This window comes from Lonchura striata, chromosome 2 (assembly GCF_050655825.1).
Source record: "Lonchura striata isolate lonStrDom1 chromosome 2, ASM5065582v1, whole genome shotgun sequence".
Lineage (NCBI taxonomy): Eukaryota > Metazoa > Chordata > Aves > Passeriformes > Estrildidae > Lonchura > Lonchura striata.
Window position 1 is genome coordinate 5,572,513 of NC_140704.1, and position 23,940 is coordinate 5,596,452.

The following is a 23,940-nucleotide window of genomic DNA, read 5'->3' on the forward strand; positions in this document are numbered from 1 at the left end:
TTTATAAGAAAAAAGTAATGACCTCTGAATAACAATGAAGCCTTCCTCAAAATGCTGAAGAAGGAGGCTTAGCTATTAGTTAAGAGAGAACAGTATTAAGTAGGATTTTTATTTTCCCCTATTGCAGTAAAGTGATTCAGAAATGGAAGGACTGGCTCGTTTTGTGACTAGATGGGATAGTGCTTTGTATTTCATTTTGTGTAAGTATTATGGTGAAATGAAGTGACCGTTTAAAGGAGAGGCACTGACCAAAATTTAATAACAGTCCGAATTTCAAGTACTGCAGGGAATTAAGCAATACGTACAGTTAGATTAAAGTGTAGGTAGACCAAATTAGATAAAAGAGGAATATATTAAGAAACAGAATCATGTCAGTGTTTATTCTGAAGAAGAACTAGAGAAGAAAATTGGCCAACATGTTGAGATAGTAGAGTTCACTCAAAGGGAACACAGACAATTACAAGAGCTCTTTGGAGATTTTACAACCAATGTGGCTGAGTCATTTAGTTTGGAGTAGGGATACTAATCTAAAAACCCCAGAAAACAGAAACCTGAAGTACTGCCCGAGATCCATAACAATACGTTATAGAAAAAGAGTGATGTAAAAAAATAAAGGAGTGCAAACCACTGAAAATTAAATTGGAGAAATTCTTAATTCTCTTCATCAGGACACCAAAATAGGGAATTAAAATGGGGTGATGTGACAGTTCTGCTCTTCTTGAAGAGCAAAAATATGCTTTGGATTCTTTAAGAATATTTTAATATTTTAAAGGGCAGCAGGGAGCCTCTGAAATGGCATCAGCCTCCTCCTGTGCTTTATAACCATTTTTTGCATGAATGAAAAAAACAGAAATCTGTAAAACCCCTTAAAAGGGTAACAGAGGGAAGAATTGCTTGGTGTTGCAGAGGAAATAGTTGAGAGATTTTTTCATGAGGTGTGAAGGAAGATAAGAACTTGGTTTTGAGTCTTTCAAAGCCCTTTTTAGTTCGAGATAACTCTGTGCTGTGGGCATTTGCTACAGGGGACATTTTGGTTGTGTCTCTGGGATGGCCTGGGATAGCTCCAGGTCTACTTTTTTATTCAAAACTAACTTCATATCTGGACAAAGTTCTGTAATCTTTCCTTATCTTATCTGCCTTCAGCCTCCAGGCAGGAAATTTTTTTCTCATCTGTCTTCTCAATCCCTTCATTTTGGTTTCATATACAGGGGAAAAAGTCAGTTTATAAACTTTGTGCCATCACTGGCTTAACCACAGTTATGTGGTAGCTCTTGATTTTTCGTTTATCCCTGAGGAAATAACAACCACAACCCTAGATTTCTGGAACTCCTTCCCTTAACTCCATACTTAAGACCCACGGGTACTTTCCTGTTCTACCAGTGTGTTCCAGAAAAGTCTTCTTTCTATAAATATTGTCAATCTTGCAATGCAAGGTTGCTAACGTTGTTGAGAATTGTTGGGTTTTTCCCTCCATCTGCCATGAGATGATCACACACTAAATCCAATGAGGAATTCCTGCTGTCCAACCAACATTTTGCTTGTTCTTGCCATCATTACAAAGGCTTCTGCAGCTGAAGGAAATGCCAGGTAACTTGGAAGAAAGAGGCAAAATTATAAGCATGGAGATCCAGTGGGAAAATTCAATAGTGGTTCCTATTTATGCTCATTAAATACTAGAATAAAAGGTCCTAAACTATAAGAATGTGAGTAAATATTCCTGATTAGATTGTCAAGAAGAAAAGTGTCAAGGCATTGTCATTAAAAGCTTAACTCAGTGAAAGAAACTTCTGCTAAGTTACTGTGGGTGCTTCTGGTGTCTCAGCTTAATTACTGGGCACAGCAGCCATGGTAAGATGAGACAAATTTTTAGTCTTCCTCAACTCACAGTGGAGATTCAGGTCTAAAATCTGCCTTTAGCTGGGCACCTCTCTTCAACATGAACAAGAGAACATTTATATTCTTTCTACCCATTGAAATGGCTCAAAATTTAAACAGGAAACTCTAAGAGGAAGGCTTATCAGAAAAATTATTCCATTCTGGCTTTGTCTCCAATGAGTAATGCTTACTACTGCAAACCTAGAGAAGGGGAAAAATTAAGATTAAGGAAGAAGTAACTCATCAGGTCTCCCAGTTTCCTCTGTGTGACTACTCTTTGAATAAATGGATTCTGGGATGAGAGACAGCTGAGCATCAGATAAAATCAGACTAAAAAATTCTTCATGTCAAGTGCCAGTGGTAAAATTACAATCATTCATCTGGGAAAATGGTGACTACTGATAGGTAATTATTTTCCTTCCCGCAGTTCTAGATTTGGTACGAGATTGTGATCAATAAGCCCAAGGAGGATTTTTTTTAGACATTAATAATAAAAAAACCTGGAAGACTGGAGTTTTATATGCAGCAGTGATTGTATATAAAAATGAAATAAAGGGGCAAATAAGGTTGAAAATAATGATAGTTTACATCCACAGCATTATGAAAATTATGAGATCAATATATCAATATCAAAGTCATTGTGCTGTTGGTTTTATCATTAGGAGAGTTAATAGGTTAGTAATGCCAGCTGACTAAAAAACTATAAACCTAATTTCAATACTTGTAAAGATTTCTAGGAAAGCAGCTCAAAATAACATTCTTGAAAGCCTGTCTTGGGCTGTGGTGTTTAAATTAAAGACGTTTTTGATGAAGTGAAGCTTCATGAACATGCGAGTTGGAAAGGATTAAAAGCTGTAGGATGTCAGATATGTCACTGGCTTTGAGAAGTACCAATGGACTGGGTATAGTTGGTTCAAGTAGCTTGTGATTTTAGAATCTTTAATGTCATTTATGTATTCCATTATGAAAATGGATTATTGACTAGTCAGTAAGTAGAAATCTGAGTCCTTTTGTTGAGCAGCGTTTAATGTAAGGGCTAAAAGCATAAGAAAAAAATGCTTTAGAGAAGATCCTTAAAACTATAATTAAATTATATAATGTCACTTATGGAATGATAGTCTCGAACCCCAGAATTTTCTTTTACTTTAAACTAAATATCTTGTTTAAGACACTCTGAAAGAATCTTGTTTTCAAATTGTTCTATATATGTTTTCCTCTCAAAATTAGAATCTTTTAAGGTAAAAGAAAACAACCCTGTAATTTCTGTTAGATAGTCTTGTCCAAGCAATTGACATTAAAAAAAATTAGCAAGTAAAATAAATGAATGTTCAAGCTTTATGAGCCTTTTAGTGGGAGGAATCAGCTACTATTTTTATAGCTTAAAACAGGTATTTCAGGGTTGTTATTTTTTTCTGCTAGAGAAGTTTCTGGCATTCATTTAATGGCAGTGATTTTTCTTTTCTTCTGGAGTCAAATTGTGTGGTTAACAGTGATCTGGGGGAAAAAACCAAAACAACTTTTAAGGAAAAAATACAGATCAAGATTAATATAATATTTTTTTTTCACCTCCATTTGACCCAGAAGACTTAGGGCTGCTTCAGGTTCCATATTTAGGAAGATGTATAGAGTATGTGAAGTTTTGGGGATACCCATCCAAATCATGCTCTTGGGCACTTGAGAAGGGATCAAAGGCTTGTGTGGAACAGATGCTGAGGCATAGATTTGTGAATATATAGAAATGTACATCTGCATGTAGATGAAGCTGTGGGTATCTTCTCTAAGCTCTGTGCCTGATTGTTATCTCTGCCTGATGGAATAATTTTTGTTTCCAGAACCACTGAAATGAAGCTCTATGAACAGATACTGTATGGGAATTGTAGAGAAAAGAATTTTGTCCAAGTTAGATAATAAATGTAGCCAGTTTGGGGAGAGATGAAGTGTTTGAGGCGTTGTCTGAGGTGGTAATAGAAGACAGCGAGTGTTTGATGAATAATTTTGGAGGTGGGAGGAAAGAGAGAAGCAATAAATCAAGTTGGGACTGGAACATGTGTTTTTTTATGCATGATTGTGAATGAACCAGTGATTAAAACAAGGAACCTCTCTGGGCTTTCAGATGGTGCTTGTTAGCATGGAATCTATTGACATTACTCTAACTGTAAATATTGTGGCTTTGTTCAAGTATTGTGGGTCTTTTGATAAATAGCTTCATCAATGCTCAAAACTGAATGCTCTGATGTGTTATTAACATGGGTATTGTACCTGTGCACTTTAACTTTTTAAGCTAAATAGAAAAAGAAAACCCCATCAGAAGTGCAAGGATCAGAAAAACAGGAATTGATAATGCTGACTCCAATACAGTCTCTTTCTGACCATCCAATAAGATTTTTTCCAGCTTTGTGGTGAAATATGATGTTTTTATATTGTGAATATTTGAAATATTTTGTGAATCAGGAGGATTTCTACCTCAGTTACACTTTCTGTTCTCATCACTGCTCATAGAAAGGAGATATCTACTTGAGCAAAAATCTGCAATGGAAAGTTCAGACAAAACATTTTCAGTTTCACTGCACCTTCCAATTGTTCATAAACTACAGAATAAAAACGCCACCTGGTTTGAACAGTGATGTGCATTTAAAAGGACTTTCTATGTGCCCATTAAGGTCTGTCCATGGACTGCTCCATGCTCCAGGTTCAGTGATAAAGTGCATTGCAAAGGCAAGAGCATCTTCTGCTTTTACCTCTGAGCACTCAGCCCAGGTGCACTGTGAGCAGAGAAAAGCTTGCATTGCAGCTTGCTCTTATTATCACTGCTTTTAAGGGATAAGCAAAGATATATTTTCTCCTGATAATTTCCATCAGTGCTGAACTCCCCCTAGTGAAGTAGAGATAAAATATGGGAATTCCCAGGCTCAATCTGGCCTTGGCATACCTAGAGCAGCATCTCTCTGTGCCACTGAAAAGTCCCATTAGCTCCCAAAAATGATTAGCAGAGCTTAAAGTATAGATATTTTTCTTATTTTCTATTAACAATGACTGTTGTAACTCAGGATATCCTTATCTACACAGGCAACAAATCTTTCTTTGACTGTTTTGTCCACAGGGGCAGCCTGCAGCAGCAACTTCAGCAGTTCAAATGGGCAGTACAGTGAAAAATATTTCCTTTAGTTTTGAAAATTCTTCTTTTCCTTTCCCCCTTCCATTTTCTTAAGGCAAAAAACATTGTTATCATGTTCTTGTCACTAGGAGCACAAAGCTCCCTGTTCTCTTTTTCCAGAATACATGCTATTTTTTACTGTGATAGTCACCTTTTTTCCTAGGATAAAAGATGCCCATTTTTTTCAATTGCTGCTCTTCCTAAATTTTCCCACTCATTCTCATTACTTCTCAATACTTTCCAGTCTGACAGATACCCTATTGAAAGCACTGAAAATGGTCTTTCTTGAGGCCATCAAGACTAACCATTACCCCAGCACTGCCAAGTTCACCAATAAACCATCCCCAAGTGTCACATCCACATTTTTAAACACCTGCAGGGGTGGTGACTCCGCCACCTCCCTGGCCTCACAGCCCTTCCCAAGAGGAAATATTTCCTAATATCCAATCCAAACCTCCTGGTGTGCAACCTGAGGTCATTTCTCCCAGTCCTATCATCACTTTTTCCCTGGGAGAAGACTGACCCTGATCTGGCTGCATGCTCCTGTCAGGGAGTTGTAGAGAGTGAGAAGCCTTTCCTGCCCTCCAGGAGATCAGCACTCCCACCCAGCTTGGTGTCATCTGCAAACTGGCTGAGGCTGCACTTGATCCCCTTGTCCACATTGCTCCATCCTTGCCCTCCTGCAAGCCAATATTACACTTTCCTCTGATCACAGCTTCATATTACAGAAAAGTGTTGACTAAGAAACCCTACCAAAATAAGAATCCATCTCTCTTATCTGAATTTATACAGGAAATTTAAGGGCTGACATGGTTATGAATAGGTGAGGTTTTCTCCTTCTCTGCTTTACTTCACTTTCTGACAGCTTAATATTCCATTTTTCATTTCTCCACTCCTTTTTTTTACTGGAGTAGGTGTCTCTAGTGTTCCTCATTCAGTCCATGCCTCAGACTTTATTTACCTGGAAAATACAGTATATAGGAAATGTTGTTACCTCTCTGCTCACCTTCTCGTTCCCTTGTACTTATAAATGTAACAAAGAAATGAAGGTACAGCCCTCTGTTAGCCTACAGAGATCCTGCATGCTGACTTTTCATATTAACCTGTGTTTTCTGTCTCCCAGCCATTTTTTGATCCAATTTATTTGTTTTCTTTATCACAGTAAGTGCAGAAGTTGGGGTTTTTTTCTATTTTTCCATCATCTGTCTGTAATCACAAATGCATTTGATCTTTGTAGCAGCTTTTGATTTTAATTCTTTTGTGCAAAACACATGAAAAAACTCCACAAAACACAAAACCTCTACAAAACTTCCAGAGAGCACACTTCAGCACTTTGCTGCCTATTCATGTGGAGCATATGTCTAAACAAGAGGTACTAAATGTGCTTTTAGTTGCATGCTATGCACCCTACAGCCCTAAGAGTGGGGGTCTGAGTGACTGGTGAGGCACAGAGGCATAGAAGAAGGTTACCTGAAGATGTTTAAAAGCCAACATGTGTGTTTATTCCTAGTCATTGTCTCCTGTCTTGTCTTCCTGGGGATGCTCCTGGGCTTGGCAAGGTCCTCAAGCCAATTTGAGAGCATCTAAATTCTCTGCTCTCCCCTGGTGCACACCTCCAAAAGCTCCTGATGTGCTTTTCCTCCTCTCCTGATGTGCTTTTTGTTCCCTCAGACCATGTGAGCAGCACAAACCAGGTACTGTGGATCTCTGAGGCTTTCAGAGCCTCTTCCTAGTGCACGGGAGCCATCTAGCTCAAGAGGGCTTGATTGATATTTTTAGTGGCTTTTTCACAAAGGGGGAAAAAGCTGTACTGTCAAAATTGGAGACATTTTCTGTGCTGAGGCGACTGCTGAGCCTGGCAGGGAAATTGTTTCTCTGACTTGTCTGGAGAATGGGGAGAAGCATTAACAGGGAGCCTACCAGAGAGACTCAAAGTGAAGGAGACCACTTTCCTCTCACCACCTGGTTGTATGATTTTCTACAACCTCCTCCCAGCCCCTCCATGTCTCCTTCAGGACAACTCATGCCCAGAATTCCACAAAATTCTTTGTTTACTGTGGGAATCCAGGGCTTTCCTCTGGCTGCCCTAGAAGGTCTGGGACCCTGGCAGGGGTCAGGAATCCCCCTGGACAGAGCCCCCAGAGACACTGTCTGTGATCTCTGTCCATGGAAAAGAGTTTTCAATCTTACAGGATGAATTACAAGCTCTGAGTGTTTGATATAAGTAATAATTAAGTGTGGCACGGGTGCAAAAGTAAAATTTTAGGATTCTAGATAAGGGGTCCAAAGGGGACAAGATGCAGGAAATTGGGTGTGTCTTGTGCTTTTTCTCCTTCTTCATGCCCTCCATATTTCACTGTGGGGTTGGCATTTTTCTGTTGTTTCAGGCTGGGGACACACTGTCCAACGTAGGTGACAGATATTGGCACGTTATTGTAAATCCAGCCCAGGGAGTTTCTGGTATTTAATGCTTGTCACATCCCACTGAGGGCAGAGCCCCACACGCTGCCCTGCAGGACAGAGCTGGGCAGGGCAGCAGAACATGTTAGAGATAAACAGAATAAACAACCTGGAAACCAGCACAGACCAATTATGACTTCTGCTTTGGCAGTGGGGCTGACAGACAGAGACTTTCTACAATCTCAGAATCATCAATACCTCAGATTCCAACATTTACCACAAAGTCGTGCAGTTGCCAGTGCTGTACATAAAGTTGTCCCCTTGATCTCTGCTCCCTCTATCCACCCAACCATCTTGGCCATAAGTCCTCCTGTTCCTTTTTGAACTGAAGTTTTGGAAATGTCCTTCCGTGTGGTTACAGGGTATGGAGGAATTAGGGAGCTGGGCTGGAAGAGATTTCCTAGAGAAAGAAGGAGGATGGGAAGCAAGGAGAGGAGAGCACCCAAGAGCCTCTGAAACTCAGCAGAAGGGTCATCAGCAGCAAATGCCAGGGGACAGCAAAGGAGACACATATCTCCTGTCAGGGGCTGAGCAACAGGAGAGTAACTGATTATTATAATTATTTACAACCCCTTTTAGCTGGGAAGAACTAACCGGCAGTTCAATTTTTTCCCCAAGCATTCTCCCCTAAATAACACCTTCTAGACAGCCTGTTCCATGGCTTTTGTGAGGCATGTTTTTCATCTTCAAACTCAATTTCATTTATTAGAGGCTTCGCCGTGTGCGACACAGTGTGCGCACAGCAAGTGCAGCAAGGATTCGCTTTAATTATCGTGTATTGCCAGGAGGCAAAGCGCGTTTGCGCCAGCGGGCGAAAGGGCGAGGAGGGGGTGTTGTCTGTTTCCTCTCCATGCCAAATATCACAACTGTAAGGGGATGGAGCTTTCTGAACTGCATTTTAAATTTGGAATGGGGACGTTGGGTGGCTGTCAGTGCTCTGTGCCAGCCCCAGCGCTGGGAGAAAGTCTCCAAGCAGTGAGTGCCCGTGTGGCTGCAATAAATAGTCCGAGATAACAAACACCTCTCTGAAGTTTTTGTTAGAAAGTCAGCCAGAGGACTCTTCTCTGGGCAGTGACTAATGATATTTGAATGTTGCTCTTTATGCAAGTGTGATAATATATAGGGTTGTTGCGGTGGTTTTAATTGGAATTAATTTGTTGTAAGATGAGTCAAAATAACATTCAGGAGGGCCTTCAAAGGAGGAGCAGAAACTGGAGGCAGAAGCTCTGTTTTCTAAGCTGACTCCAAACCTTTTTCAGTTTTCTGAAAGAGAAAAATTTCTTTTCCTTCACACAGAAGTGAGGAAAGTTTCTACTCTGCAGTCTATGCACCCGACTGGCTTTTCTGCTCATTTGTTTATTAAAGGTGTGGAAAGCACAAGCTGGAGCATATTTTTAATTGGAATAATTTTTTTTTTTTTTGAGGAAGTTTGCTTTTTTTTCCCCCTGTTAATTTGACAAGTGGAGACATTGTGAAGGTTAACTCTGTTAGAATCACCTGGTGTGGGAGGGAGCAATGCAGAAAGATAATGAGAAATCAGAAAAAGTGTAGAACGAAACAGACAAAATGATGAGGAACTGACTTTGGGAGGAAGATATTGCAAGAATAGACATGGAAAATTTGTGATTTTACCCACTTGCATGTAGTGACTTTAAAATTATGGCCATTGTTATTTGCTTTGAGAAGTATAGGACGCAGAACATGGACTTGAAAGAGACCTTGTTATTCAAACCATTTTTACTTCTTTCAATATGACCAGGTAGTTACCTTACTTTGGAAATTCCTGTAGAAAAATTCCAAAAAAGCAACATGTGCCCTATGACTGTGACACCAACATTTTAGTAAAGCTGGTAAAAAAAAAAAAAAAAGAAATTAGCATTACCTTTGGAAAGAATGGCACATTACATAAACTTTATGTACACACACACAGGTGCTACAAATATAATTGTTTTGCCTTAATTTTACTTCAAAAAATAAGAAAAAACTCAAAAGTAAGCACCTAAAATAGAGGTTTTCAGTTTTATTTTCCATATTTGTTTTTCTATTTTTTTCCCTACCACAAGCTGATATTTTCCTGTGAAAAACAAAACAAAAATTAATTGCAGTCTTCCAAGGCAATGAAAAATTACTGTGTTTTCATGTGGCATTGCTCAGTTTGAGCAGTTCTCAGAGAGAAAATCCTGCTCTGCATGAAAAAGGAGCTCCTAGTTCTTTGCCCACGTTAGAGTTAACTGATGGGAAGCTGAGGCCATGGGGCAATATGGTACCAAGGGTGTTCATTCTTTAAAGCAAGAGTGACGCCTGTTTGCTTCTTGCAGCTCTCTGATTGCCCAGCAGGCTTGATTGAAACCCAAACCAATGAGCTTTGAAGCAAAGATTGATTGTTGTGCACATTTTTGAGAATACAGCAATTTGTCTCCTTGGGTGTAAAGCTCTAATCCCCCTTTCATTTATCAGTGGGGAATGGGGAGTTCACTTCTTCCTCCGCCCGAGGTTTGTCACAGCGGCTGTGGATACTCCCTTGCACAGACCCCATGGTGAAGGTGTGCCCTCCCAGCAGCACCTACACACCAGTTCCTCAGCCTGCATCTCATGGGGTTCTTTGGCACCTGCCTTGCTGCTTGTTTTAGAAATGTAAATGCTTAAGCCAACAGCAGACAACAGTATTTTGTCTGTTCTCAAGATTTCAGATTTCTTGTTCACACACAGAGAAACTTCATCCTCCTTAATCCTATGCTCAGACTCAGTTCTTATCTTCTGATTTGGATGACCAGGAGGTGTTGTTTTGGTTTTCAACAAACACTGTGCTGCAGAATTTCAATCAAACCTGGAATCATAGAATCATGGAATAGTTTGTGTTGAATAGGACCTTAAAGACGATCTAGCTCAGAGAGAAAGTGGTCTGGTGCATCACTGATTCTGTGCATCCCAAATAAGATGCCACCTGTCCTGAGAAAAGCAGAGATCCTTGCCTGGCAGAGCTGGAGGGTGAAAGGTGATGCAGATGTGGCATCTTTCCCTGTTTTGTGGTGATTGACCACCAATCCTCAACCATACCTAGTCCCGAGTGCTGCAGTCACACAAGGTGTTTCTGTAGAAAGCCTATGTGACCAAGTGGAAGACAAAGTGGAAAAGCATCCAATCTGAGCAGGATCTGTGCTCTGATAACTTGTGAACACCATCACGTGCCCCTGTAACCACAAGCTCCTGGGCAGTAATTCCCTCTTGGCATGCAGCAGAGCAGGGCTTTTCCACTGCTCGCAGCTTACGGAGAAAGCCACAGCACATCTGTTCAGCGGTTGAGCCACTGAGCATTCTCTGCATAGCCCGCCTGGATAAGCTGTCACTCTTGATTTTTAAAACATTTCACAACAGAGGGTTAGCCTGGAATGGGGAACCTCTTGTGAGCAGCATCTGCAGAGGTCCCTCTGCTCACAAAGCCTACCAGGCAAGGCTGCCACCATCATCTCTTGGCCAAGAGGGGATCACATCCTCTCTGCTGCAACAAAACACACCAGATTGTTTACCCCTCCTCAGTGACCTGCTCACCTCTGTTTTGCATTTTTTACGTTTCTAAAGCAATGCTTTTATCTCTTCTTCCCTGCCACCATCCAGGTTTTAGAAATGTTCCTTAGAACATCTTTTCTTCATGCTCCCTCCGGAACACTGATTTTGCTTATCCTTTTGAGAAGAAATTGGCCTCCTGTTCTGTTACTCTGCATGTTAGACTTGGTTGGCTGGGGAGAGAAGAAGAAGTGTGTATGCAAAGTCTCTCATTAGCCTGGAGATGCTAATTTCCTTAAGCGTTATTGATAGTCAACCTGGGAATGATCCACAGCACTTAAATTTAGCTTGCATTTCTGAGGCTCCCTTGAGAAGTTTCTGTCTTTCTCCATTGCCATTACAGATGATGACAGTGATAAATATTTGTCTCAGTGAATACTTCCTTGTTTGTTTGATCTTTAACAGGGTGCATTTTTGTTTCTTTTGCTTTATACTGTGTGTTTCCCATGCTGAGCAGAATCCACCAGACTGAGGGAGTGGGCTGCTTTGTTAATATTATTACATTCTGAGTTATATCTGGTTACGTTTTTAACCTATGAGTCAGTAATTTCTGCCACAAACTTCAATTAAGATGTGTCTCATCAGTGTAGAGACTAAAAGTTACAGGCTAGCATATGGTTTGGTTTCATTACATTTACAGAATTTAGTAACAATGTTCTTGGTTTGAACAGAGAGACATGGCTAAATAGAATTTCCTAAAGACCTTGCCCACAGCCCATTGTCACCTTATTCAACAGGTCAGATTTGGAATACAAACAGCAAGTGCTCGCAGAGATTTGAAAAAAAATAGATTTATTTTTCCAATTTATAGAAGTTAAAATTAGCAAAACAAAGCAAAAGCCTGCCATTCATCTCTCAGTTGCCGAGTTGCTGTCCCAGTTGAATATGCTGGTTGGTGGATGATATTTTTGAATGTTATCATTCCTAGAATGTGTTTATTAAAAAGCCATTTCTCTATCTCTGTTGCAGTGAACTATTTCATTAAAAACGGTACAGAAGATGTGTTACTGTGTGGCAACAGCACTGATGCTGGGTAAGTAGTTTAAAAATATCTTCAATTCTGGTCTGGTTTTGTTGCCATTATTATTATTATTATTATTATTATTATTATTATTATTACTACATTTTCCTCTAGTTCTGTCCACTTTTCACCAGCATGAAGTAGCTATTTCAACTTCCTTGGGTCTAGGCATAATAGTAGAGAGGATAATGACAATATTGTGCATAGTAATACAATTTTCTCAACTGCAGGGAGGAGAAGTTTCTATGTGTCACTTCCTCAGGTTTAAAATCTTTAGGGGCCTTATTACAGTTCGTTTTCAATACATTTGAATTTCTCAGTAAAAAATAGTGAAAACTAAGTAAAATTTTGGCTGAGTGGAGAGTATTCTAATGGAAATGAAACAGAACACCTGGAGGGATTTAAATTGATGATGAATTCCTGGCTTTTGGCAAATGAAGGTAAACAAATCAACAAATGTCCCAAAAATAGCATGTTTTGGAAGTGGGAAGGTACTCAGGGTTGAATTGTGATCTACATTTGCACTTGATTTGCTTATGGATTATATGTATTTCATTTTCTCATTGTATAGACAGTGAAGCAACCCAGGGGTGTGCTAACATCCTCTGCATAAAGGAATTTATTCATATCCTTGCCATCTATAGATGCCAATGGTTCCTCCTGCATCCCATCCCCAGGGTCCAAGTGGACTGGCAGAGTGTGCGATTTTATTTGACAGCTTCTCATGATCTTGATGGAAGTGGAAGAGTTCAGACAGAATGAAGGAGATGGGATCTTCTGTGGTCAGAGGAAATTATCAGCCAGGCAAAGATTGCAGGCTGTTAGGAGTTGTAGGAAGAGGTGTAAATTATCCTGGAGTAGTGGACAGAGGAGCTTCTGAGCCAAATATGTGAGAGCATTTGAACCAGGGAGGTGGGTGTCTTAGGCCAAGGGAGGAGGTGAGATGATCTAATTCTGAAGGAAGATGTTCTGAGCTGGTAGAACCAAATGTGGAAGACTGGGGAAAAAAAAAGAAGTTTCATTTAGGAAGAATTTAATGAGGAAATAAAAGTCAGGAAGATGAAGGGAAGATACAATCTGAACTTGCTTGTGGACAAAAAGGCAAGAAAAGCCCTCAGGTCCCAGGGAGGGTTGTTTTGCTTTCTGCTGCTGCTGCCTGTATCTGTATTGACATGAGACAAAGGGAAAGCTCAGTGTCAGCCTTCCCTCTGCAGGCCTGCTGTGTCTGATCCGTAGTTAGACTCCAAGATCCTTGGGCAGAGGGCCATGCTTTCCCCTTTGTTTGTTCCTCGGGAGGTACAATGTCAGCATCCATTAATTAAGGCCTTTGTTGATTGTAATACATTGTGTTTATCCAGGCTCAGGCAGAACTCCAAGACTATTGGGATGTTTCCCGGGAATCCCAGGATCTGGCAATCTCCATTGTGCTGGAGAACCTCAGCCTTTGCAAACCAATATTGGGAAAAACAAGTGCTCTGCACAGCAACAATATTTTGTGTGTCAACAATATTAATTTTTCTCGCTGATGACCTGAGCCATGGCTGCTCGTGGGCTATGCTGAAAGAGTTGATTGCTACTGCTTTGGAATTGTTCAACTGGTGGGAAGTTAAATATCAATCCAATATCCGTGGAGTGCTTATATGTTGGCAGCCTGTGTGGATTTAAGAGTTAGTTTGTAGCAAGGCAAATGAGCAAAGCCACCCTCTTTCCTTCCCGTAAAAGTTAATAAATTGCAGTGTGTCAGCAAAAAGCCGTGACTGGAGAAAAGCTCTGGTGGAGGCACTATGCCCACAAGAGAGTTACAGCCTGAAATAGCCAGGGGAGAACTTGCAGTTCTTGAGTATAAGAGGACAAAAATTACACCTTCAAACTGAGTGTTCTTGTGCTTGTTTTGATAAATACATCAAAACTGTCAGTGTTTGTGACATCAAGGGAAACCAGCTTTCCCTTTATGCCTTGTTTCTTTCTTCTTCAGCCTTTTGCTGTTTTAGTTAAGTATTTAATACCACTGGGTAAGGCTTGAGTTTAAATGCCTAAAAATGGGTAATAAATATTCCTACTTATGCTGTGTTTTTTTAGCTTAGGATTAGTAAGTGTTGTCTCATCTGCTATACATTGTACAGAGTTACTGCTAGTCATCCACTGCTGTCGTTTAAAGGCATGAAGATAATTAGAAAAATGATCCTCAGGCCTCAGGGGATGTGCAAAGTCGTGTATTCCCACCTGTTGGGACAGGGAGAGCATAATTTACAGGCTGATGTATCTAACAAGTAGATTTCTTTTCTCTCACCCCTCAAAGATTGAAGGCAAGAGCAAGAGTGGTCAACAGAAAACCAAAATCTGCATGCTTGGGACCTTCTGGGGAGGTTTCACCACAGGAGCAAGGGAAGGGACGTCAGAGGAAGTAAATAAATGAGGATGTGGTTCCCTCATTTATTAGTAATGAAATTCATGCCAAGGGAGGATGCTTTGATTGGGAACCCATCAGGGCATCAGGAAGGTGTGGTAAGGAAAGAGAGCTGGCAAGGCCGTGTCTGAGTGTTCACAGCATTTATGGGATGTGTTTTGCTCACAGTTTGAATTCATCAGCCTCTGGGACACACTGAGGACCCAAAGGAAATTCAGGGAAGGGCAGTGTCATGTGTTCTCCCCTGGAAGGATTTGTTGTTAGAGTGAGGGGTATCTGTGTTGTGGCCAGGATATTAAATCTTGAGGTAATTGAAAAAGCCATTTCAGTGCATTTTTAAAAGCATGTTAATGACACTCTGAGGTTTGTCTGGTTGCTGTTATTATAGAAGAGTTAAAAAAAAAATCCAAATAAATCTGCTATGGCAATTGTTAGGTGCTGAGACTCAAGTAGTCTAATGTAAGAGCGTGTAATGATGGAGACTGCAACCTGAGCTGGAGTAGCAAGCCAAAATCAGCAGGGGAATGATCATCAGTGGATTCTATATCACAGGCAATCTAATTATCTCCAAGGTGGGGGCTTTATTACATTACTAGGAATGACTGTTTTCTGAACAAGCACCCAAGCTGCCAATAAAGCAGGAGGTAATGGATCTAGGTAATATTGATTCCAGTTCAGAAGGGATTTGAATAGATGTATGTCACTCAGCTGTAGCAAATGTGTGTCTAGTACTTGACCTGGCAGAGAGGCAGGGAAAAAACCCATTTATTTGCATTTCTAGATATGCTCAAGCAACCTCAAGAATCTACTTTAAAAACCATGCTGCAGAGACATGGTAGGAATCAGGGAGGTATGTCAGGGAGACGTGGTAGGTCAGAGAGATGGCAAATTTCTTAGGTGCACAAGGGCAAATCTGTCTGTGGGTTTCCCATGTGATGCCTCAGAAACCTTCTTGAACCCTGAAATCTGACTTTTCTTCCTTTAATCAAGCAAAACTTTTTTGTTGCTTTTCATTTTGTTTATCTGACTGCATTTTCCCCCTTGATGTACAGCAAGAATTTGTTTTGTGCTTACAAGGAACAGAGTACAATAGAAACAAGAAGTAACTTTTGGAGAAAAGAGAAAATCAAATGTTTGTGGTCAAAGATATTCTTTGGCTCAAAGTGACACCTGCTTGGTGTTTCACAGCAAGAACATTCAGAAAACTACACTGATAGAAAAATGCTTTGCTCTGTGTGTCACAGATTGGTCAGACTGGGAGCAGTGCTAACATTAAGGCTCTCTAAACAAAACAAAACAAAACAAAACAAAATTAAAGTAGTGCATTTGCAGTTGTTGATGTTTTTAGATGCGTTTGGAGGTTAAATTTAGTAGTTCTTTTGGATGTTGCTACACTGGGATATACACAAATTGTTTCTCTTTGCAACTTCAGCATCTTCTATTTTATTTGTTTAAAATAAATGGAGGAAGCTCAGATAGTCTGATTTTTAAAAAAGGATTACAAATTCTATAAATTTGCTTTTCAATTTAATCCCCAGTATATATCTTATCCAATGTTGAACACCTTATTTCAGCCTCAAGGAAGGTGCAATAAAGCCCCAGTACAATGGTCAAATATTTGAGAGATCTTAGATGGGAGCAGAAGGTGGAAACTGCTCTTTCCTTAGTAAAATCTAGTCCTGGCATCAAGTGGAGCATGATTTGTGAAGGCTGCAGAACAGCAGGTAACAGTAGGCACCACCACATACTTCCTATAAAAATAGATATATTTTATATCTCTCTTATATATTTCTTTATATCTGTTTTTTATCTCTCTCACATCCTATATGTCTGCCCTCCTGGGCCCACCTTCAGATCCAAGGAGGCATCCTGCTGGAGCACACCATGACCAGAGCAGATTGCCAGTGGGGAGCACATCCAATCCTCCCACACAATTCCAGCTTGTCCCTTCTTGGTGGCATTTAACCCCTCACTCTGGTGAGGTGACCAGCACTGCAGAGTCGCCTGCTTCTCCACACAGTAAAGATTTTATGGGGGCTGCAGCAGTGTGGAATTATCTGTCTGTGAGAAAGGAAGGTACATTTCAGCTCTAAAGCATTTTCACTTTCATCCTGCTGTAATTTCACAGAGATGTTTGTCTGCTGTGTTTAGGCTGCTGTTTTTATTTCCCCTCCTGCCTGAAGGTTTGGTTGAGCAATAGAAACAGCAAGGAAATTTGTCCAGTAGGAGAAGGAGACAAGATGCTGTCAATGTACAAAGTAAACAGACAGACACAGAAGAGAAACTTAAATTCTTTCTTTTTTACTTTTTCATTTGCAATTACAACAAGGAGCTAGCTTTTCAGAAAAGTATACATGTTTTAAGTCATTTTTGCCCCCTTTGGATCAGACTGTTTAATTTTTTTTTACCCTTACACATCATATGTCCTGTGTATTCAGCTCATGGGCAGGAATAGTCTACAAAATCATCCTGACAATGAAAGAACATTTGCATCATGTCTGTACTGATATTACCAAAACAGACTAGCGAACAGGAAGGAAAAAGCAGCCAGTAAATCTACTTCAGGAGCAACAAGAAAGCACCTTTGGCAACTGCATCCTAGTAATTGTTGCTATAGAAACTTTAGCTACCTTTATTCTTACTATGACCTTGATTTTTCTTAACAGGATACATTAAAATCATGTACACTGTGAGGCAAGATGGTTTGGTAAATTCTATCACTGAGCTCACTGCATATAAGGGATGAAAGAATGACCATGTGCTGTAGTGCTCCTCAAAGTCTTTGTGTCAGTCCTTAACTCTTTCTAAGGCATTATCAGGGAAAAAAAAAACCAAAACAAAAACAAAAAACCAAGAAACATCCTTTTGTTTTCTTCTGTGTTGTGGCATTTTACTAAGGTAATGAATACCCACCTGTAAAATGGCATCAGATGCCTGTTTTCCTATCTCCATGAGCACCAAAAGCAGTGTTTTTGTGGCAGTTTCTCCACATCACCCTCCTGTCAGCGCGCTCCTTACACGTGCGGCGATGCAGAGCTTTGATCTCTCTGAGATGTAGTAACATTCCTCTGCCTTTATGCATCCTCCACGCAGTGATTTAAAGCCCCTTGTAAAGGCTTATCACAGCCCTGAAGGGTAGAGAAGAAACATGCTCCGTGCTGAGGAGGAGAGCTGCTATCGGGTGCCTCCACCAGTGCTACTGCAGCTCTCACCCAGAACTTGGCAGGGGGGAGCCTGGAAAAATGGGTGTGTGCCAGAACATCTCCAACAGCATCCAGCAACACAGCCCCAGCTGCACCAGAAACTGGGCAGCTGCACCAGGGGAAAGTGCACACAGCTGACCCTGGTTTTCTGCTGCTGGCAATTAGGACTATTGCAGCTCTAAGTTGCCTTAACTTATATCTGTGTAGTTATTATTATTGCTGTTGTTATGAATTCTTTTCCATAAGAAAGTCATAGGTTCAGGCCATATTGTGCTGAATGCTGGATAAATAGGGTGAGAAGAGCTCTTTTGGCTTGGAGGTTTGACATTTCAGAGGTGTAAGTCTGGATGAGTGGGGTGCAGGTGTTGCACATGGACACTCCTGGGGAGCAACACCAACATCTGATTGACTTTTCATCATTAATCAGACAGAACTTTGACTTTTCTTCATTTAATCAGACAGAACTTTTAATTTTGTTTATCCAACTGCATTTTCCCCCTTGATGTACGGCAAGAATTTGTTTTGTGCTTACGAGGAACAGAGTACAATAGAAACAAGAAATAACTTTTGGAGAAGAGAGAAAATCTTCAGAAAATCTTTCTCTTTCAGGAGAAAGCCCTGGCTGCAAGCCGTGTCAGGACTACCCAACTTTGTCAGGCAGGTCATGGTCTCCCAGTGTTTAACTTGCTGTAGAATGGGTCCATTCCAAGAAATGGGATACTGGAGATGTGCCTAATGGGATTGTTGTGTGCATTACCCTCTCCAAATACAGCCTGATGTGGTACAGCTGGGCTGACAGGTGGGAGAGCCTGTAAAGTTTGCTTGAGTGAGGAAGGGGACACAATTTCCAAATGTGTCCTCTTCAAATATCACCAAAGCAAGGGTATTTTGGTAATTACTGTGTTTTTTAAACTACTAGAGCTAAAAATGTAATTACATCCCAGATTATCAAGCAATACTAGTGCATTTGTTTCAAACCTTCAGGTTATGCAGTACACCTTAAATGAATTTATCTAGTTCCTGATGTAAATCACATAAGATTTTCCATTTATCTGAGCTGGCTACAGTGACAGGAGAATCAGGATGATCTGCTCATGGTGAAAAAACCTCTTGCCTGAGTGTGTTAAACAAACAGGAAGCAAGTATGACACCTCAAAGGTGCTACAGGGACCATGGGCATGACTTGAGGAATTATAGAGGTTTAGGAACAATAATAACAGTCCCCATTCCTAGGGATCAGTGGTGTGTTTGGAAGATCATGTCTCTGGTCAAACAGCAGCAGTAGGGATTAAATCCAAATCCACTCAATTCTTAAGGAGGGGTAATATTACCTCTTAGTCAAAGCTGTAATAAGCTCATCAGCCACATGAGAGGAGCAGACTTACTAGAGTCTACAGCCTTCATTAGGCAGTAATCTACTGTTATGTTTATGATGATAAATTATTGCCCTACATTTTGTTTGGTGGGTTAGACAGAAGCATCGGTGTCTGGCCACTGGATTGAGTCAGAGGAAATAAGATCTTGCTTGCCTGGCTGCAGTGTGGAGCCTGAGGAAGGCAGGTTGCAGGAGAGGGATTTGTTCCCCTCTCAGTTCGTGGGCTGAATCCACAGCTTCTCCATCTTCCTGAGCGAGCAGCCAGTGGGGGAGGCTCAAACTTTTCCTGGATTTGAGTCAGCAGCGTGCAGGCTGCTGCACCTGGGTCAGGTGCTCATGGGCACCTCCTTCTCTTTTCTCCTCCAGTTTCAACTCTTGGTAGATGTTGCTCTTTATTCTGAGCATTTCTTCTCTTCTTTGTCATGATCGCTTTTTTTTTCCCCCCTCCATTTCCCTGCAGTGTATAGTTTAATTTGCTTGCACTTCCATCATTTCAGACAATTGGCACCCCTTCCCTTGCCTTTAAAAATGTCCTTCATGTTCTCTCTGTCCATTTGTATTCTTGGAGTGAGAGCTGCTGTGAGCTCCTGGTCAGACCTATTCAAGACAAAGCACGGCACTGCAAGTCAGATTTTGGCTTTTAGGTGGTAATTAGTGGGGAGCTGTAAGTCAGACACTCTAACCATGATTAGTCTTTAATATTACAAAACAAGAAAGAGCAGGAGAATGAAAAAAACCTGTGACTTTCAAGCACATGAAGCACCCACTGACATCAATGGCTTTGGCTGAAGTGCCGCTGGCTTTTGGCCCCTTTCTCCTACATGCTCAGTTACCCTTACAACATTCATTTTTTAAAATGTTTTCCTGTTTTAGAATGGGTTGTTTCATTTTTTTAGGTAAGAACAAATGTTAGTCTAAGGATTTTTGTTCCCCACAGTATGATCTTCTAACTTGACTGCTGTCTCTTCTCTCAGAGTCCAGGAAAGGAGAAAATATGGAAAGTGCAGGGAAAAATACTCAAGTCTGTGGTCTAAAGGAAATCTAAGCCTCTCTTTTGTGGTCTGTGGACTTCAGCAGGATGAGGAGGTTGAGGAAGACTCTACTGCGCACATCAACCAGCCATGGAGGCCACGGGCATTGTCTGTCCTTCAAGGGCTGCCAGGTTTTCAAACCTCACCTTGGGGTTTCCATTTCAACCACCAGGGAGACTTCCACTCCCCAGGAATTAGCCATGTGCCAAAGACATCAGCCTCAAACTGTTCAGCTTGATTTCTGCATTCCTAGACCTAAGGTGTGACCTAAGCAGGAACACTAAGGGACTCTTAACAAAATAGGGGTTTGGATTTTTAATTTTTGCTGTGTCTGTGGTATGTGCTTCACTGCTTCTGTAGTGAGCAAGCCAGAGTGTCCCTTTGTAACCTAAACCCAAGGAAAGTGCAGCCTTCACCTCACAGCTGTCATTGATGTTGACTCCTGGTAGCACATGGGAAACCCTCCCTGCATTTTCAGGATCTGGATGTTACAATCCAGTCCATGGATGTTTTACAAATCTTCCTTTATTGCTCAACCCTATTGGCCACTGTAGCCTGGATCAGCAGCTTGCTTGGCTTGCCTAGATTAAACTCTTGAGACAGAGCATTTTGTAATTATGCCCCTCAGCTACAGCTCTCTGGCATTCCCAGCCTGTGTTATTTAAACCAAAGCTGTTTCTTATGTCTTTTAATTTCCTGTACCAATGCCAGCTTGCAGTGGTGATTACAGCCTGATGGATAGGTAGGTAGGCTGCTGCTTTTAACTTTTCTGAATCAATGACACTAATTTTATTGTGATCAATTGAACAGCATCCTGTGACATTCCTGTGGAGGATGGTATATTTATGTAGCTTGTTTTTGTTGCCCACCCCTGTGCATCAGAGGAGAGTACATTCCTCACAAATGCTTCCCTGAGGTAAAAGAAGCTGAAGAGTTTGCAAAAAATCCAAAGGGGGTAGGCATAATGTCATACATGGTGGAAGGTTCAGTAAAATCTTGAGGCTCTTAAAAAAATCTTCAGAGGAAATGGTGTCAGTTGCAGAATAATATTCTCATGTGAGAGCCTTACACCTAAATTTCTGTAGTGTTTTTCTGGGAAGCAGCATTTTGTTTTCCTCTCAGTGTTTTTAACACGTTCCCATACCCTGTGGGTTATCTCTCTGTTGGCCACAAAAGAGGGTGAGTAGGAATAAGGAGTTGACAAGTAGGAAATTCTGTCTCAAGGGTCTGGTTGCCATAATAAGGGTGTAAGCTAACATTAAAAACATTTTTGGGGCAGGGATCGTGCTTTTCATGCTGCAGCACCTCGTTTGAATGCTCTTAAAGCTGAAAAGAGTATTAGAGAAGTGTGTTTTCCAGGTTTCAGCTGGAATGGAGTTAATTTTCTTCCTTGTGGCTGCTAGAGTGGTGTATTTTGGATTTAGGATTTGATGGTGGTAGCACACTGATGTTTTCAGTTGTTGCTAAGAAATGCTTCTACTAAGTGAAAGACTTCTCAGCTTCTCATGCTCTGCCAGTGAGGAGGCTGGGGGGACACAGGGAGCTGGGAGGGGACACAGCCAGGGCAGCTGAGCACAACTGGCCAGAGGGATTTTCCACACCACGTGCTCGGTATATGAACAGTGGGGGAAAGCTGGCCATGAGCAGTTGCACTGAGCATCACTTGTGTAGTTCAATTATTTTATTACTGTAATTATTAGTATTATTATTATTTTCTTCCTTTTCTGCCCTATTAAGCTGTCTGTATCTCAGCACACAAGATTTCTTATTGTTACTCATCCTATTTTATCCCCCATCCCACTGGGGCTCGGGTGGGTGAGCAGCTCTGTGGGGTTTGGCTGCCAGCTGGGGTTAAACCATTCACTGTGGAGTCAGACAATGGGAAATGACCCATAAGGACAGAATGAAAAATGAAAAACATGTATTATATGTGTATAATACTAATTGTATTATAAACAGAAAATGTTCCTCTGAGAGACTGCTGCTCACTTTCACAGTCAGAGGGGTTACATCTCTATGTCCTACAGATTTCCAAGTAAAGTAAAATGCTTTGAGCACTTGCTCAAAAATTCTTCATCAAAAGTTTCCCTAGAAAGCAACATTGGCAGTGAACTTGAATGACTTTGTATCCTCTAATATGTGCTCAGAAATTCCTATGAAAATTCAACCCAACGCTTCTAAATCCCCTTTTTCTCAGATTTTGTTCAAAAGGGTGAAGAGATTAAGAGGAAATTCACCCTACTAACTGACATTCAGAGGAAAATCTCATCCTTCTCAATAATTTATATTAATGGCAAAATGGAAATTCTTCTGCCTAAGATTTTAGGCAACTTATTCTAGAAGAAGCCTGATTTCCAAATAACTGCCCTGCCTAGGCTGAAGTCCACCATTAAAGTAACCACCAGCAAAGTTTCTCTCAGCTGCATTGGGTTGTTTTAGCCATTAGTAATAATGTTAAAATAAGAACAATGAGACCAGATCAATGGAGCCACTTGGGATTTCTCTTTAGGGAGAGATGAAGGAAAGGGCTCTGCGCCTCTGGCCATGATCACGAAGTTTCCAACCATACCCACTGTGGGAGTGAAGTCATTTTCTCATGGCAGAAATAATCAGCTTTACAGAAATGGTCGTGTCTTGTGTAGACACGATGTCTTAGAGCCAGCAAAGGGAATTTCCTTCTCAGGAGCCTGGAGAATCCATTTCTCAGAGTTCCTGAGCAGCTGAGTGGCACATCACAGTCCATGAAGGTTCTTTGCTGCAGCAGATCACACAGAAATCTCACATCTCTGCAGCATAGTGACAGCAGATGCTGCCTTTGGGAGAGAGGAGGTTTAGTGAAAAAGTCTGCCTCAAAAAAGGACCTGGGTATACAAGAGACATTCAGTGTGCATCTGCATATTTGGGGGGGTTGGGGGGGAATATGTAATTTCTGCATTTTATTATCTTCTAACTCAGTAATGTTACTGTATTTTTTATTGAAGTGTGGCTTTTATTAGGAAAAAATAGGTAGTCAATCTAGGAAAGATCTAGAAGGAGGCATTTCTAGACTCGCAGGGAAAAAATTAGGAGTGACTCTTTCTTTCTTTGTGAGATATAATTGTTATTATCTGAATTCTCAACTGGTATAAGCTAACTTGGCTCTACCCAAGGTGACAGAATCACTTATTATACCCCCACTTGTGTGCAACATCTAATTCACTAAACATCAGCTGTTCATTTTTCATTGCTTTTTCTGAAAACTACTGTAAACAAAGATCTGCACACATTTTGCAATGCTTCAGCACTCCTTTTATCAGTGTTCAAAGCAGACTTACTTTAAAATTTGTGATTCACTACTGATATTAAATTAAGATTCTAAAAGTGCTGTTGAATGTCTAATGGTGGTGGCAGACAACATAGATTTGTATAAAAACATATTCTCATTTTGTCATGCAATAGAGATTCCTCTGCTGTAAAATTTATTTTATATCTGTATAAAAACTATAGTTTTTAAAGAAAAAGAACACTGGTTTTCACACTGACAAACACTCTACTTTCTCAGGGATCAATTATTTTTTCTGGAATTTAAAAAAATAGTTTGCTTTATTTGTATTTCTGCTTTGCATTTCAGTTTCTGGCAATATTCTGCTTTGGTAAAAAAGTAGCAGCGATTGAGAAGCTCTAAGATATTTTTCTGGGAGAAAATGAAGCTGAAAGCTATACAATTGATGTGACTGGTGACATGTCCAAAATCCCTCATGTCCCAAGCATCCCCAGTTGTGGCAGCTGGAATTTGCAGGGAATTGTACCAGGTTCATCTTTCTCTGAAGGATTAGGAGAACAGGGAGAGCTGGTGGAACTGCACATTCTG

General features: G+C 40.7%; 1 protein-coding gene across 1 annotated transcript in view; it reads left to right on the top strand.

Annotated features, from left to right (window-relative positions):
• The window catches only part of LOC110484562 (sodium channel protein type 5 subunit alpha), a 214,478-nt gene that overhangs the window by 66,392 nt on the left and 124,146 nt on the right, over positions 1–23,940 (top strand). The window contains exon 8 of the mRNA XM_085563330.1: positions 12,023–12,086. Coding sequence (XP_085419456.1) covers positions 12,023–12,086 — 64 coding nt within the window. The remainder of the gene's footprint in view (positions 1–12,022; positions 12,087–23,940) is intronic.